The sequence below is a fragment of the Pocillopora verrucosa genome, chromosome 9 (assembly GCF_036669915.1).
Source record: "Pocillopora verrucosa isolate sample1 chromosome 9, ASM3666991v2, whole genome shotgun sequence".
Lineage (NCBI taxonomy): Eukaryota > Metazoa > Cnidaria > Anthozoa > Scleractinia > Pocilloporidae > Pocillopora > Pocillopora verrucosa.
In genome coordinates this window covers 9,640,738-9,658,826 of record NC_089320.1, presented here as the reverse complement: position 1 = coordinate 9,658,826, position 18,089 = coordinate 9,640,738, and the positions used below count along the sequence as shown (strand labels likewise).

The 18,089-nt window shown below is 36.1% G+C and overlaps 1 protein-coding gene across 4 annotated transcripts in view; it reads right to left on the bottom strand.

Moving 5' to 3' along the window:
- Positions 1-2,562: 2,562 nt before the first annotated feature.
- The window catches only part of LOC131796892 (inhibitor of growth protein 5-like), a 28,452-nt gene continuing 12,925 nt past the window's right edge, over positions 2,563-18,089 (bottom strand). The window contains exons 1-11 of one of the 4 annotated variants that reach the window (XM_059114500.2): positions 16,551-16,569; positions 14,847-14,947; positions 14,267-14,338; positions 12,024-12,190; positions 11,324-11,423; positions 7,237-7,272; positions 6,581-6,647; positions 6,104-6,221; positions 5,881-5,919; positions 5,276-5,337; positions 2,563-4,772 (exon numbers count right to left, since the gene is read on the bottom strand). In XM_059114500.2, coding sequence (XP_058970483.1) covers positions 4,733-4,772; positions 5,276-5,337; positions 5,881-5,919; positions 6,104-6,221; positions 6,581-6,647; positions 7,237-7,272; positions 11,324-11,423; positions 12,024-12,190; positions 14,267-14,338; positions 14,847-14,883 — 738 coding nt within the window. In that variant the 5' untranslated portion in view covers positions 14,884-14,947; positions 16,551-16,569 and the 3' untranslated portion in view covers positions 2,563-4,732. Of the gene's footprint in view, positions 4,773-5,275; positions 5,338-5,880; positions 5,920-6,103; positions 6,222-6,580; positions 6,648-7,236; positions 7,273-11,323; positions 11,424-12,023; positions 12,191-14,266; positions 14,339-14,846; positions 15,465-16,358; positions 16,488-16,550; positions 16,570-18,089 lie in introns of those variants that run through there. The other 3 variants (XM_059114499.2, XM_059114498.2, XM_066171732.1) reach the window with 3 other exon arrangements.

Below are 18,089 nucleotides of genomic sequence, written 5' to 3'. Positions count from 1 at the left end.
AGGATATCTATCATCTAAGACAAGATCTAAAAACCCTTAAACCTGAATGGTTCTTAGCTTGAAGCGGAAATGTAGATCGCCTTCCTGAGAAACGCCCCAAACAAGAGCGTGGGAAGTGTGGCCGCACACCACTACTTCAAATAAATTGAAGTACTTTTATTGATGAGTTACTTCGCAGTAATTTCTAGAACAAGAATAGGGCATATTGAGTCTGCGTAACTACCTTTGTACTAGATAATGATCTAGACAAGGTTATTGTCGTGCGCTACTAAAACATGAACATAAACTAGTATTTCTAATCGCTTCTGGTGACGGTGAATTACCTCAAGTGACGAGTTCTCTAACCTCCTCACGGTACAATATTCTGATACCTTCCTCTATAACTGTGAATGTTAACGCTATACTATAAGGGTTAATCTTATCTTTAGGGCCGAGTCACTTCACAACGAAAAAGGAAAAAAAAATTAAACAGAAAAACAAAACAAAAGAACAAGAATAAGAGATACAGATTGGGACTAGAATTGGTATAATAAAAGAAAAACATTGTCAAAACAGTGGCGTCACGAGTATCATCGCATTTCTATGGCTTCTAATGATGAAGTGGGAAGCCTACATTCAAATTTTAGAGATCGATGGTAAACAAATAACATCAAGGTATTATAGAATGAAGTCTCGAATGATTTTCCAGATTGCATGCACAAATCTCTGACTCAACTTCACCTCTCTTCTGTTTAGGAATGTCAGCCTATGTCTACATTCTTTGAATATTCAACACCGCAACATACATAATTTTTATTTAGAAATTTTCGTATGTATCCACGTTTGAGTAGAGAAGGAAAGAAACCTCTTTCCGAGAGGAAAGGCGTCAGCTTTTAACTCGTAAATATTTGGTAATTGTTTCTTTTACGCGACTTGTCTCGTTGGGTTATATCAAGAAACCTGCAGATATATTTCCCCGTCGAGACTGAATTTTGATGAAGAACTTAAATCTGATTTATACCTTGGCTTTAGTGGTAACGCGGAGACTCTTGATGGTGTTTGTGCAATCGCTTGAGGGCTAACTGAACGAATAGGTAGACAGGATCAAATCCCAAAACTTAAATTTACAGAGAGTAATAGATAAGAATTCCCAGAGGTTTTTCATTGTGTCCCGGAACTTAGCTATATATCAGGGCAAAATATACGGCTGACTGACACTGTTTGATGGATAAGCCATCCCTGTACTGCGTGGGCACCCCCGTAAATAGCATGATCGATATAATTTCGCTGATTTGCTTCTATCACTATCAGGCAGCGTCATTTTTCGAATAGCTCAGATGACTAAGTTTATATGAACGTTCTGCGGTATAAAAAATTATTTTGAAGAGAAAATGCAAACAGATGGTAGTCTCTTTCCCGAACTATATTGGCTTTAAGATCAAACTCCGCATTTGATATCAGCCTTCAATAGCTGTTGGCATTACCTTCCAAATAGGATGATATTACCTTGATTGTCTAAATAGAGAAATTTCCTCTGGTGGAAGCTCATTGTATTTGGATGAGAAGGAAGTATAGTCTTGAAAACTTATTCCTTGTTGCTATTTAAATCAGGGAAATAAAAGGTCCTAAAATGTTACAATGAGGCCGGCACCGGCCACGGGAAACGGAAGAGTCGTTGTAAATGCACATGAAACAAAACTAACACTAATTACAGATAACAATTTTTAGACTTCAACGGAGGAAAGTTAAGAAGCAAACAATTTTCACACAAACCACATCACCGTAAGCATCTCAAAAATGTGGGCGATTTGAAACGTTTTTTTCATCTGCATGATGGCTAGACAACAAAAACCTTCATTGACCAAAAAAAGTGTTAACCACATTTAATTTGGTATTGGTCCATGTGCTAACGACACACATATTTTCCTGTCAGATTGACAGACCTAAAATATACTAAACAATTTCCTGTCAGTGAGGCTCTATATCAACATTTAATTAAATGAATTATTTAATCAAAACTTATTCCAGAACATTTCGTCAATTTTTAAACCAGTGGTTTTAGTCTCTTTTCTTACGTGGGATGTCATTTTCTCATATCTGGTCGAGCCAAGATTTGCGCATCTTACATCAGTAAGCCTTTAGATGTTTATGCTGAACATTTTGATGGTGCTAAATAAGTTAAATGTTCTCCATTCTTAGAAAACCATGAACCTTCTTAAACCATCATTGCTTTTCGCTTTTTTTTCCTTACCGAGCAATTGTATTAGTCTCATACAGGTTGAACTGAGAGGATTTTAGCAATGCAAGCGAGGTAGCTCCTATAAGCGTGGTATGTGATTGAAAAATGAGACGTTATGATTGAGACTGAAGTCTGCATCATGAATATGATTGAAGAGGAAATCATTCACTTGACGTTGCTTTTCAAAAATAGTCGTTTCAAACCATATTCTGTACCAAAACTTAAACTTACGTGATAAACTCTTAAATCATCATCTTCTGACATTAAACGCACCTAATTGTTACTTTGGAAAACAAGAAGAGAAGAGCTTTGTCATTTTAAGAGTGTCTCAATCTGAGAAATGTCTGACGAAGGGAATATATGGGAATTTTCCTTGACTTAAAGAAGACTACCAGTGTGTATCAATGTTGGCCATGAACATACTGAAAAAGGTGAATTTCCTCTCTCAACATACTAGACAAGACGAAGACAGGTAGATAGTAGCATCACCCGAAGAAGCTAGAGGAGGGAGAGAACAGAAAAGGCCAGAATTTCAACGGTAGTACTCTACAGCCTAAAGGAATTTAGTGCTGGAACTGACCCTGCCTGGCGAATTTTCTTTTTTAATTGAATAGGAATATTAAAGCTAGCACAATGAAAATAAGATTAATTGGTTTTAACGACTGATTGGCTACCGTATGAAGTTTTTAAATTGAAAATAACTATGTCTATAAGGCATTATTTCCAATTGTGAATCTAAAACTGGTAAGTTGGGATCAGAAGCGGTATTTTTGTATTTAGGCTAACAGCTCAAGAGAGCAAAAACTAATTTTTGAAGCTTGTTTTCATATTGACGTCTCTCCACTGTTAGCGTGAAATTTTCAATGTTTCTTGTTGCGAATAAACAGTCTTTGTTGTCACTGTTTTTCTCCGAACCCTTTTTCGAAAAATCAATAACTTTGACAAGGAGATGGAGATCGTGTGAAGAGTTCACGTTCTTCTGCAGCCGGACACAACAAATTTGAGATACGAAAGACTACCCAGGTAAAGCAAGGCATTTGCAGTAAAACGTACTCCTTGTGGTATTTGTTAAATCAGTACTCGTGATATTGGATGAAATCACGAAAACCAAAGGTTTGATTTCCAACAAAGGTCTTACTAACAATTGGATTTAATGCTTTTTTACGTCGTTAAATAAGTGAATACTTTAAGGATTAAAGATATATTGCAAGGATTGAATATTGCTGTGCGTGCCATACCTTTGGAGGAAACTTTTCAGGGTTCTAAGACTGGGTATTTAAACTTGTTATTTTTCATTTGAATCGTCACCCACGCTTGATGAATACCATATCCAATATGCAATATTCTTTAGTTGAAAACTCATGTCTTTAAAGAAACTAATAACAAACTTTCAAACTCAAGTATACTTCGTCATAAAATGCTTCCTATTCCAGATGTATAAAAAATCACTACAATGAACTGTTACTTCAGAATTTTGTTACGGGGAGAAACGTGGAAGAGCGGGCTTTATAGAAACTTGGCGTTCATCTCAAATTTTTCATGTCTTAGCACGAATGTACCACCAACATATCTCAACTAATAGTAAATTATGATTCAATCCTATAATCCGTACTTCATTTTACAATTAATTCAGATCAAGCTTTACAAATCTTGCGAGGAACAGACTGTTCCGCACGAGAATATTACGTGAAACCCTTAAAAGATGCCGGACCGAGTTTTTCCTCCTTAAATATTTTCAGAAAATTTCAACAAGTGCAAATAGCTTTAGTAAGTCATAAGTTGTCGCGATCTCATCGACAAAAAAACCGTCAAAAACTCCTCGAACATTTCAGTATCATGTTTCGGTCATTTCGTCGAAAATGTGGCCTCTTTATACAAGCACTTTGAAACCCTACACTACTTTGTACTCTAGAATGTACAAAGATTTGAAAAGTTCTCTGCTATCAAAAACAGATACATAGAGAAACAAAAACAAAGCAAAAAACAAAGAGAGAAAAAAAAGAGGAAAAAAATGGGGATTTGACCACCTCTTCGTAACATTATGTAAACTTTATATTTATATCTACAAATAATATTTACATGAGGTGGTACAATCATTCAACATAACCCACTCCTGAATTTACTGCGTTTTTTCGGTCTGTGGAATTGTATTTGTGTCATAAAAAATGCATTTCTAAGTTGTAAGCGGTGGATTTCGATCCATTTTGTTTGCCTCTGTACTTCGATAGCAGTTGCGATAATGATTGAAAGCTAAATGAAAGGACATCGTAAGAATGGCTCAGAGAGCCAGAGGTCGCATGTCATTGACAGGTGCAGTAATAACATAAATACAAAGGCACTTTGCTACAATATTCTCTTATTAAGGGGTTTGACCACACATGCGTAACTGACGACGAACGTTCACTGTGTGCCGGGAGATTTGGACCATAACAGGCATACTTGTCTTGCTTTGTTCCCAAACAATGTTGTTAGCGGTTATAAGCCCTTTTGATGCCATAGTCACTGATGCCATAGTTACTTCTTCTTTCTCTCTTGTGCACATTTTGGACAATACCTGTACGAAAGGTATGAATAAGGCTCTGCTCAGGAGTGTCCCTTTAATCAAGAGCTCACTCAAATGTGAGAATCCAAAGTCACTTAACTACATATATTATTGATAAAAACTTGTAAATTATAAGATCAATAATGTACAGTGAGGTAAAATGCACTAAGTTCTGCATACAGGTTTTGAGGCCCATGTGTTTGAGAAAAATTTAAACATTCCATGACTTTGGATTTAAGAACCATTTTCCAAAAGACAAGATTATTTGAAAAGTATTACCGTTATAAATCAACTTGTAGTAAAAAGAAAAACTTCATTTTTCATATTGAGAAAGTATTCAGAAGTGTGACTTATCTTTTAATCTAGAGATTGATATCCTTCATATCAAGCTGCTTAATATCTCTCTACCAACCTGCAGCAGTAGGACCAAGGCACATGCCCCCAAGACACACTAAAATGTATAGCAATTAATTTAAATTTCAAAATTTGAGAAATGCAATCTTGTCTAGACTAACCATTTTCCTTTTGGCTTTGATGTCAGTCCTACACACGGGAAGTGAAACCATTCTATTGGGCACTAAAATGAAAATACGAAGTTAACATGAGGAAGCAATGGGGGAAGTGGATTGAAAGAGGGAGAGAATTAAGAGTTTACAGTTTAATGTGTGAACCTAGCTGATTAAGTGTAAAGGCAGCCACTTGCCACCTAAAAAAACCAAGATTTTTGTAGGGCCTTCTAAATTAGCACAACAGGACTTTAACATAATGCAAGTAGACTAGAAAACATTTGGGTGACGGGGAACAGTTATAAAAAATAAGACCCTTATTTTGAATTGAGATCCAATAATTTGCATAAGGCATGTTTTTCAAAAAATACAACAGAAATCAAATGTGGAATATAATTCTTTACTTTTTTTCATCTCAACTGTACATTCACACTAAATCCTTGTTGATACATTGACTTGTGAAAACTTCATGATGCCTTTAGCTATTGCAAAGCTAAAGAGAGGAACTGTCTTGCTACAGGGGACTAACACATTTTCTCCCCTTACAAAACTCCAAAACAAATTAAAAACAATAGTAATAATTTATAGTAATAGGCTGACTGTGTTATGCCTACCTCTGTGTTATCACAGCCTATCATTTCACCATATGAAACCTAGGTAACAAAAACCAAAGGAATGCAATCTTAGTAACATAATGACCTCAGAAGGAGCACAATGTAACTTAGTGACAAAAGTGTTCCCTGCATGTTCATCAATAGACAACATAAACCTGCTAAGAAAATGTGAAAACAGTTTATCAAACTTTAATAACTTCTGGTTCTTTTCCAAGCTGCTTACCTGATGACACAGACAGTATGTTGGCTCATTAGGGTCAACTGGCATATCAAGCACTTGAACCTCAGGTGCCAAGAGAGAGACAGCTACTGCAAGTGACTTAGGACCTTCAGATTCAACTCTAAAAAAGAATAAATCACTATCAAATTTTCAGGTGTCAAAATACAATATGATCAGGTTCCACATCAATAATATAAAAAAATATTGTTGTGTTGTTTCTTTTTTTGGCTTAGTGTTCCCATGGATCTTTTGGAATGATGTAAGGTTACCTGTTTTCATTGTTCAAAAACAAGAAACAATTTTTTTGTATTTTATTCATGACCTGACCTGAATACTGGAGGTTAAATTTCAAGGTTTTGCAAAAGTAATGAGTTATCTTCCATTTTTGAGCAAAACAAAATTTGTTTCCATTGGAATGCAATCCAGACAATCCTCAGATGAAGTTAGTTCAAACAAAATTTATAACCTTTTAACACATACTTTTTCTTTTTCCTTGCAGACTCAGAAGTATCTTGTTTTTTCCTTCCTCCTCCTCTGTTCCTTCCACCTTACCCAATAAGGAAATTAATGTAAGTATGCCTCTAAAAATACTCCAGAGAGAGTTTGTACATAATATTTTATCAGAGAAATAGTTATCACTAGAGTCCAAGTAGATAGGTCTTACATCTTCCTTCAACTAAATGTCAGTTTGAGGACTAAGCTCAAGATGATGGATATGACACCAAACTTCCAAGTGTGCATTACAAAGCATTTGCTAAAGTAATCATTTATAAAGAAAATTATTGGTGTTGCCAGAAAGCATGATTGTCTTCAGCTAGAAATATTCAAGCCTAGGATTTGTTTGAAGTACATATTTACATGCATCTAGCTCTTCATTGTTATTTTTCATTGCTTCTTCTTCCCAATCTACATCTTGATAATAAACCTAAATTGGCCACTCTAACCTTAATAATTATTCATAACAACCATCAGTTACAGAAACTGTGGTTTGGTAGTCCTCAGCATGGATGGACTTTGAGGCTAAGCCTTATAACAGGTTTAAATTGCAGAAGAGAGACCATGGGAGAAAATTGTTGCACACAACATCTAAACCACTTTCAACAACAGGTGAATAACATTTACCAACTTAATATTACCTGACTTGCTTTTGCGCTTTGGTGTTGGTGATTCACCTGCAAAATATTAAAAATCTGTTTGGAAGGGCTTTTGAAATTGAATTATTAGATCCAATTAACTTTTGAGCAGCACTGATGTGATTTCTTCCTCTTCACAGCTGGTTTGACACATACAAATACACTTTCCAAAAATCATGTATAATTTTCACATCAAAAGCCCAGATAGAAGTTAAAAAAAAAAAAAAAAAGCCATGAAGTTGGAAGCTAAGTGGCTTGTGCATTTTGAGTCAATGTTTTACTAGAGGTGTAGGCCACCTGGAAATTTTGATTGGATGATTGGCAGGAGCTATTTGTCAAGTATCTTGCCATTATTTCCTTGAATACCACTAGTTGCGTTAGCCCCCTCTTTGACAAGATACTTAGGTTGGCTTCTTAACTTCAGCTGCTCCAACTATCAATGAAAGCTTACTATTGTTTTTGAGAAGAATTGAACACTTTTCCATAAATATCATGCCTCTTAGAGGCAATTCCTGTTGAAACCCAATTGCTTCAGTCTTTTAAGCTCACTTAATTATTTGACAGAACTTTGTGCATGATTGGACCAACCCAAGCTTCCATCACAGATGTGACCTTTGCTGTGAGACCTTTACTATAACAAAACAAGTCTGAGGAAAGTTGAGAAATGAGAATCCAGTGCCATTGGGTCCACCAAACTTAGACAACAGCTGGGTCAATTTTAACAAAATGGTTTCTTCAGTACATGAGGGTTTGTGTATAGTAAGAGTTTGCAACTGATGGTGGTCTTGATGCAGCAACTTGAGGGAAGTTGAGAAAAAAGTTGCACACCTTCTCCATGGTTCCTAACAACTGGTGATTGTGACTGTATCCTGAGAAAGGTCTTCAGGACCATCATTGCTTTGTAAAAGGCTTGTTATTGCATCTGTCGATGCAAAATCTAACTATATGTGTGGATGTTCTTCATCAAACACTGATTGGGGGGGCAGGAGTCATCCCTAGCTTATGTAGAGGAGGGCACTTAAGTGTGGTAAGCTCCTTCAATAGGGTTTGAAAAAAATCATGCTAGGCTGGTAAGGATCAGCTGGGTAATGAAGTTCCTGATTGTAGTTATAGGAACAGTTGCTTGTAAACTGCCTGGAAAGGCCAAAATGTCTACAGCCTTCAATGGTTCAGTCAATGTTTCTTTTGCTTCTGTACAACAATTTTTTTAGAAAGCTCTGTCATTAGCAACCAACCCGAGGTGTAAATCCTTTTGCACTAACATTTCGACCGTCTAGAATTCCAACAAATCAACAGACTTCACAATTTGATTGTTGTTCTTTTGGCAAGTCCAGCAGAGATTGGAAGCAAGTTACACCATTACAAAAAACAGCAAAGTTGATTTCATAACTCAACAAATTTAGAATGGCCAATAGTTACATGGCCAGTAGCAGCACATGCATGTTGATAAGTTTTCCAGATCTTGCTCTTTGTAAGAGAACTTTGTAAGAGAAATAATTTTAGATTGATTCTTTCAAATCCAGGGCCTGTTCTTCTACAACACTGAAAATGAATTTCATGGCTTCTTCAATTCTAACCCTAACCCCTATGCAATGTTTAATTTAGAAGACATTTTCTGGTTCAATGTATGTAATTAGATAATTCACTTTCCAGTTGTGTTAAACAAAGCTGTACAAAAATGTCTTAAGAGAGGATGCCAGCATCCATTGAACAAATTTGAAATATTGTGGCAAGTCACCCACAATTTGTTTTCACTCTTACTTTATATATACTGTTATATATCTTGAGACAAACTCAAAGTCTGGCAAAATTTACTTGATAGTGACTATGAAATATACATGGTGCGGCTTCTTGTCGCCACCGTTAACTGGCATAAATCACTACAATTTGTAAAAAAGTCTAACATAACACTCTTACCTTGTTTATTTATTACTATTTTTATTAGCCATTTTGATTATTATATAACATCTGGGTATTACTTTTTGACAGGAGCCCAGGTTTTGCATTGTGTTTTCCCCTCCCTCATTTAAGTCATAAGCTAGTCGTATAATAATTGATACCAACACAAGTGATTATTTACCATGTATAAAGATTTTTGTGTATGTTGAATTGAAATATTAAAATATGTACTTTTTTTGTAATCATTGTTTCAGCGGCAGCGAAGCAGTTAAAAGTGGGTTGTTGCTTCAATGCTATTGAAATTTATAGTATTCAGACAGGCAAGCAAAGCGTGATGCTCTGGGAATAAAAATCTTTTAGGGGCCTTTTATATGATATGGTAAGAGTGTTATGTTAGATTTTTTTACAAATTGGAGTGATTTATACCAGTTAACAGTGGCGACAAGTAGGTGCACCATGTATATTTCATAGTCGCTATCAAGTAAATTTTGCCAAACTTTGAGTTCTTCTCAAGATAGAACAACACAAATACACAAGGAAATTTTTACAGTAACTTTATTACCATCCTTTTGTCTTTTAAAGGCTAGAAGCTCAGTAGATTCTGTCATGTCGGTCATTGTTAAAACTGTCTCTGTTTTGATGTTACTTTTTGACATAGGAAAAGTGTGTCAGGCAAACATATTCCCCAAAAAATAAATATTTCTTTTCCAGCTTCAATAATGACAGGGGATTAAGTTTAGATGATAAAACAAAGGATTATGTTGACAGAAACACTGTAGGTCTAGTATATTATTTACATGAGGTCACACAACTCGGGTAATATTCACGAGGAAAATTTGCATATTTGAGTGGTCAAACGAAAAAAATTTCTTTCTTGAAAACTAAAATAAATTTTTACAAAAAAAAACTACACCACAGTTATTAGAACATATTGGGCTACAAAATATGAAAGTAAGAGTGAAAGTAAATTTTGGGTGACTTGCTGCTGTTTGTTTGATGCATGCTGACGTTAGCTCCTAAGAATTTGATACCTAGACAAACATGTTTTCTGACAAGTTCAGTTGCCAAGAAAATAGAAAGGTATTTAGGCTCATGGCCCCTTTTTTTCTTTCTCTTCTCAAATAGCTCATATAATTGCAGTTGATAGAGCTGTAAATGGCTCCTAAATGAAAACAATGTAGGGGCAAGTTCAATGCAGTTCTTTCAATACTCAATGATATTGCCAATTTCTATGGAGGAACTGCAAGGACTCTTGTTTTCCCCTTGAGAACATCCACATGTCTCAACCTTAAGGGCCTCCACTTTTGATTGCTCTGAATAGCACATTTTACAGTTTCATGCTTGGTTGCCAAGCCTCTGAACAGCAGTGAGGCTAAGGATGAACATGTTATGATAAAAACCTTGCTGCTTTTCAATGTAAATTGCTTGTTATCACGCTAACCAGATACTGGTCTCTATCACAACACAGTCACCTTCAGCCTCACTCTAAATTAAAGGCTTGGCAGCCAAGTACACAACTGTAAAATGGCCTATTGTCAAATCCAGAATGGTTAATTTCAATATCAGAGTCAGTTTCCTGATTGCTTTGGTCATTGTTGTCTTCCCTGCTAAAAATATCACTTTCTTCATTGTTGAGCTCATTGGAAGATGTAACAGTAAAATATTCTACAGAAACTGAATTGAGGTTATCTTTGCCCACATGGAGGGAATGTTCTTGATTTTGATGCTGTGCATTAATGATGGAGGAATGTAGATTGTTGAGAACTTTACGATGGGGAAAGTGTGATGAGCAATCACAAACCCAGCTTGTGTAATGAAAAGAAACCATACTTTAAATAAAAAACTATCTCTGCAAGTCTTGGTGTTGTGCTAGTTGTATTTGAATGTGTTAGAACATGTTGTGTGTATGTGTGATCAACTTAATCCTGGAGATCCTTTATAGGGTCACTTATGTGCCAGCCGCCTCTTTGTCAAAGAGAAGCAGCTTTGTCAACTTACTTTTGAGCTGCACTGTGGGTAAGAGACTTTCTGAATAATGTGGGTTAGATAGTAATTTCAACTGGACTAATCAACAGCATTCTAAATAAATAGTTTTCAACTGCTAAGAGCTTCTCTCCAGTTTTCACCCGACCAAACAAAGTTAGGTAACTTTTACCAAGTTGTATATCACGGTCTAAAGAACTAAACTCACTTTCATAATCTGAGTAGCCCGCTTCCTTGGCATGTTGCTCCTTGAGATCTGATTCAAACCTTGCCAAGTCAGCATCCAGTTTACGAATGTGTTTATCAACCTTTTATTAAAAAAAAAGATTTCATTAGTAGAATTATAAATTCAAATAATAGGAAGTTTAACCCTTTAACTCCCAAGATTTCACTGGAAATTCTCTTTTCTATCTGCCACACAATTCATGTAATGTTAGTTTGCAGAATTTGCAATTGGATCAACCAACAATCCCCTAATTGATATTTTTCTTTATTCTCATTACTCGTCTCCTTGATATCGTAGTGATAGTGTAAGGAGAAATTCTGTCTAGGTCACTGGTGGGACTTAAAGGGTTAAGAATTATATTAGGTTAAGTGTTCGGTGTTGGTTTAAATTGTGAATGCCCTCTTTCACAGCACCATTTTCTACAGGGGTGGGGAAGGGGGACAGGATTGAATAATAAGCAGCAAAATCCCAAATGTGACAGCTCTTCATTTTCTGAATGACAAACTTTTTCATGAAACCAAAATTGTACCTCATACTCCCAAAAAAGATTACTTACAACATCTGGGTTAGGGTAATTATACCTCATCAAATAATACTTTTTACAAAATAACACAATGCATTATTTTAGCCTCAAAGGACATTTGATCAAGTTTTCATAAAAAAGTTAGATTAATTCACTTACCATTTCATATGTTTGCATAGCAAGCTGAACTTTATCATCCCCATATTCCCGACTCTTGACAAAAGCATTTTCAATTTTCTTCAAATGTAATGTCCTTTTTGCAGCATCCATGCCACGCACATTTGCCATGTATTCTTCTGACATACTGTTAATCTCCTTTGAAAGGTCTTACATGAAATAACAGAAGGATGCAATGTTTAGTTTGAGAGTAATTCACTTTAAGTAACCATTTACTAGAGGGAAGAGAGATGGTGAATATTTTCCTAGCTGCAACAAGGATCCAACACTAACAACAATCAAGTAAAATAGATAACTGTTTTAATGTAAGTAAAAAATGCACTGTATTATGAACAATTCAGCAACATATTATTAAAAGTTGAACAAGCTAACATCCCCCTAGTACCTGATGCTATCTTGGTGTTGTCAATTTCTTATTTTCCTACTTTTCTCTCCGAGGTAAAATCTCCCTTAACTGTTTTTTTTTCTTGCCTTAAGACATTGTAAAAAACTATTTACTTTTAAGACCCCAACAGTTTATAGAAACTTTGATTTTCCTCCTTAAAATGTGGAATTGGGAAGATTGCAAAGCTGGGCATTTATGAGATAAAAAAAGTTTTCTTGTCAGATTCAGATTTGAATGTTTTTGTAACAGCCACCTCATTTATCAAAATAACTCTTGTTATTTTCATTTATATAAATCACCATAGTTTGATAAACACCTCATTTTAGTGCAGAAATATTTATAAACTCTTCCATTGAAAATATACGCTGCATCATGATGCAGCATTTCTTTAAATAAGACTCAAAAAGCTCACAACAATCATGGCTTTGATTGCAATTGGAAATTTAGAGCAAACCAGACACAAATAATTTTGAATGTACTATTTTAAAAGTTGAGAAGTATATCTGACATCAGATCCTTACTTACTTTATGTATTGCAACTAGTATTAACATGCAAATTGTGAAACTGAGAACAATATAAAACATGACTTTTACGACAAGCACTAAAACATGTTTCTATGTTTTGAAATTAAAATGGCCAGTTACCATTCTTTTGTTTGCAAATAATAAATTGGATTTTGAATTGATGCCGCCTCATATAAACCTTGCCCTCAAAGCACAAAAAATTTAATAAATGCCAAGTGTTTCATCAAATAAATACCATATTCTTGCAATAACCTGAGAGCAATTCAACTGAGAGTTGGAGGTTTGTATGTCATAGATGACTAACAGAAAAATTTATAAAATGCAATTCTACTGGATAAATTATGTTTGGCAAAGAGAGATGTGAACTGAATGTGCTGAAGATCCTATTATCAAATTACCTCACAGTTATCTAGCCAAGCAGATCTACTGGCCAAAATTTGCATGCAAAGACCTTAATGAGGTTTTAATTACCACTCACACAAGCATCATTTCTTGATATTTAGATTGTAGTGTAATAAAAACATTCATTATGAACTTAGAAATATCCTTGTAAGATCTTATTAGCAGCACAAAGATTTCCAAGAGGAGATAAGTTTGGTAAGACCTTAACAGGATTTACAACAAGGATATCCTATAAAGATCTTTGAGGGATTTTCAAACAAGCGGCCTGATAGTACCATGACATGACACAGTCTCATGGTTGCTACAGCCAGACAAGACCAACAAGATAAAAACATATAATGGCTGCGTCCATCCCAGTCAGCCGTCCTTCCTCTCAAAAAATTTAAATAAATGATATAATGCTTTTGAAGTATGGCCTCGACCTCAACCAAGAAGTAAAGATGGTTAGTATCAAAAAGTGCTCAACTTCTCAATTATCAGGGAAAGAATCTTTGCCATTAATGTGACAGTAAAAGCTTCTTCCTTCCTATGGTCAAATTCTTCAAATTTTCCTAACTTTTTATTCCTTTCAATCGATTTTCCCAGAGTCAAATTAAAATTTCCTGACTTTTTCCTGACATTAAAGGTTTTTTTCATGACAATCCCCTGAATTGTGGGTACCTTCTGCTTTCCAAGCAATGTAAGTCAAGGTTGAAACCACCCCACGTGCTTTGGTGAACTGGCAAATGTGTGTCACGTTTGTTGCCAAAATACAAACCATTGGAAAACTGATATTTTCGGATAAATAACAAAAAGCGACCAAAGAAATAACTGTTTCGTAATGTTTGACTTGCGTGGTTTACGCTAGTCACTTAAGCGGATTGGTTCGTGAAGAGGATTTTCAGCCAGTGGGGTATAAGTGCGCCTAAGTTACCTTGTGTCCTTTGATCAAGTTCTCTCATAAGTGTGAAGTTCCTCTGTAGTTCAAATGGCAGGTTTTCAATACCTAAGAAGCAGAGCAGTGCCGTCTGTTAATTAACATGTGTCATGGAAAGCACTTGCAGGGGAAACCCTTTCCATTCTTAGATGTTTTCATTCGAATGTGTTATGGAAAATTGATGATTTGCGCACTCGTACAGTTATTTAACGTAGGGAAAAATCAAACTTTACAGGAAATGGGATTGACATCATAAAGGACTCATTAACTTATAGGAGTTAAGCTTGACTATTAAATTAACCAAAACCCACATCCGATCTTCACTTTTTGTGGGTGTAAAGTTGTACGCTAGTCTGAAATCTATTTCACATACAAGCTTATCCTTATTTCCACCAGATTCCACGACAAAATAGATATTTCCAAAATTTTATGCAGAATTACGATAAAACTTTCCAGGATAAGCAAATCATTACATCGGCGAAGCACCGATAGCTTTGCCTGTCTTTTTTTTTCCAAATGCAAATGAGTATGAATTCTGGCGGGATCGTCACAGCGAAGTGAAATCAAAAGCACTTACTATCAAGGTAATGTTCCAAGTACATATTCGTCGCCATGGCCCTAATTCGTCTCTAGATTGTATTTTTATCCAGCTGTTGTCTATATAAAGTACTAAGGAACCTGATAATCGTAAAAAATGGGTAAAGTATCAGCGAGATGGTCAGTTTCAGTAGGACTAATTCACCGACCTACATAACAGAGCACAGAATTATGGGATGGATATCACGTGACATTTACCCTCATCACAATTAATGAAGGATCTGGGAAGAAACCCTCTCAGTTCACAACTGTTGCTCATTTCCCTTCCCTCGCGCTTTTCTAAGATTTAGTTCCCTCCCAGCTTATATGTCTAAAAGCGAATTTTTCGTCGTCATTTCCATCTTCTGGGTTAAAGAAAGTTTGGGCATAAGTGAAAGGACACTTGATAACGAAACTACAGTCGAACCTGTATTAAGCAGCACCGTAATAAGTGATCACCCTATTTTAAGCGGTCGGTTGCGTAAATCCCGAATTTGTTTCAATTTTTAATTTTCATCTCTATTAAGTGGTCACCTATATTAAGCGGTCGCAGTCACCCTTCTCTAACTCCCAACGGCCTGTTTGTTTTGTCTTTCACTTGTGTTGAACGGTCACTTAAGCCGAATAACCTTTCAATAATTTTTGTTTCTGTACACTAGGTGATCAATTATAGCATATGATGGCGCTATGTATCGTTTTTTATAACACTTTTAATCTGTGGAACCTGTTTTAAGCGGTCACCCTGTATCACCGGTCCGACCCGGTCATCTCGCTATTCCCCGTGGGTATAAAAGGGTAATTTTGTATTATCAACCGAGGTACCACCGTAAAGAGTTTGAAAGCTAACATTTCGAGCGTTGGACCTTTGTCAAAGCGAATAAACGAAGCAGCAGCACAATTCCTTCAGAAAATTATCTCATGTATTCCCCGTGGGTAACCGATTTATACAGGATCGACTGTAACATAAATATGTGTTATTTGTGAGTAAAACCAAACTGGGCGTACTACAGCTAGTATTCGACCATGGCTGTATCATGGAAAAACTTAGCAGCTAATGTTTCACCCAATAGAGTAAGTGGTCCGGGGCATTACAAACTGGTAAAAGTTGCAAAGTAATACGATAAATTTAGAAAGAAGCGGCAACAGAAAAGCTAAACAGCTAAGTAATTTTTTTCGTAAGGTGGTCCTCTACCCTAAAATCGTTTCATCGACCAGTCGCAAATATAGGGAGCTTCTGTCCATTCATTTGTTTACGAACCAGTCTTGATCGCAGAGATGCTAACTTCTAGAACCTTGAAGTCTGGAGATGCATAATTTTAGATCATATTCCCACCTCCATATCCACCCCTTCCGAATACAAATGTGGTTTTAAGCCGTTCCGCCCTCGGCGGTCTCTCCAAAAGAACTGTCGCCAAATCCACAATAAAATTTAATTTCCATAGAATAGAGCTACATCTGAACAAGAACTCCCCCTTCCAGACAATTTTTTTCTTATTTTTAGTAGTAACCTTACCTGATTTCGCCTCTCTCACAAAAAACATTTGCAACTCACTTTTCAACGAGAGTTTTAGGGCACTGCACGGGAGACCACAAGATCTATTCTACATCCAAGAGACTACCGGAAATTCAAGAGAATTGGCCTAGACGTAATCAGGTTTATTTCATACTATTGTTTCGCATTCGGAGAGTAGTTGTGATTTCTTACCTCCATGCCAAAAAGATTACGAGATGGAAAATTTGGTTTCAGAGACCGCGGGCTCGTTACTCGCCGACAAACAAAGTGAACCGCCGATCGGTTCTTTTTTTCAGGCACGAAAGCGAAAGGCGGTCGCCCTTGACCTCTAGAGAAAAACAAATAAGATACCACCGCCAACTCCCATTAACTGTTTTGTTAAAAATTAAGCTAGGGATGTTTATGCAAAGCTGTGGCGTCACAATTACTCGATTTTAACACGCAGACAGAAATACAATCTCGACATTTTAATAGGGTGAAATCAAGATGACGATCAGTAAGAGAAAGGGAAATAAAGCAAGTTATGTTGAGATGACGCCAAACGAAGGTCTATAGACTGTTATCAAATATGCCGCTCTCTTGAGTTTTTGAAAGATAGGTACATGCACAAAGGTACATGCATGAAGACAGAGTCAGCACAAACCATCCAGATAAAGGCACATATCTGTCCAATTAATGCCCTCGTTGGACGACCTCCATCTTCCACCAACTCTTTGGGGCTTCATGGTGGGAAAGGGATTTTTTTGACAAGTGGATCTGATAAAAAAAAGTTCTTATCAAATAAAAAAAAGTTCCTATCAAATAAACTATAACCGTTGAAGACGAAAACAAAAAATTATAAAGTGAAACGTTTTCCATATCCTTCGATGTAAGAGGGACTTGCTCATTCAACAGTTAACACTACTTTAATAGAGTTTTACGAAGAGTAGAAAATCCGATGACCCGCAGCAACTCGACCTAAGAACAATTTCAAGTGTCATTTGGATTTTAAAAGCTCGTAAATTTACACTAGGAAACGACAAGCGAACAAGACTGATACGTCATGCATGTGTCTATTAGAAGCTTTACGACCGAGATGAATGAGTTGTTAAAGACCATATATGGTTTCTTATCCTATAATGCTTGTTATACTATAACTGTCAGTAGCAATTACACACCTTGGAGAACAAATAAAAAGAAATTTTAATCCCACAAAGTTATGCTTTAAAGTTTGCCGTGTATTCTATCCTTTGTTAGAAAAATAATACCTATTTCAGCTAACCAGCTCATAGAGGCAAAGTAAGGCTAACAGATACGTTTCTTGGCGAGAGTTAGGCATAGCTCTCTTTCATACTAGTATTCTCTGCTGATCTTGTTTCACGATTTTGGCAAGCAATGTTAAACTTGACCGCCTTAGGCCCGTTCTACGACCTCCAGCAAGGCCGACTATAAACCCTTGGAATTTAGTAATCTGTCATTCATCTATGGGCTTAATAAGCACTTCTTATCTTGGCACGCTCCAGCCAGAGTATAGCATTTCACAGACAACGGATACCTTTCAGTCCAGAAATATTTGTGAGGAAAAATCTTGTGACGAAACGACTTAGAACAAAACCCGTTATTACACATTTTTGCAGCTTAAATTAGGTGTCAAATATATTCTAAAGGATGAATAATGTCAGAGTTTTTTCCTCATTGAAGGTAGTGGTAAGCAGTGTTAAAATTATGAATTCCTTTCCTATATTATCGGAG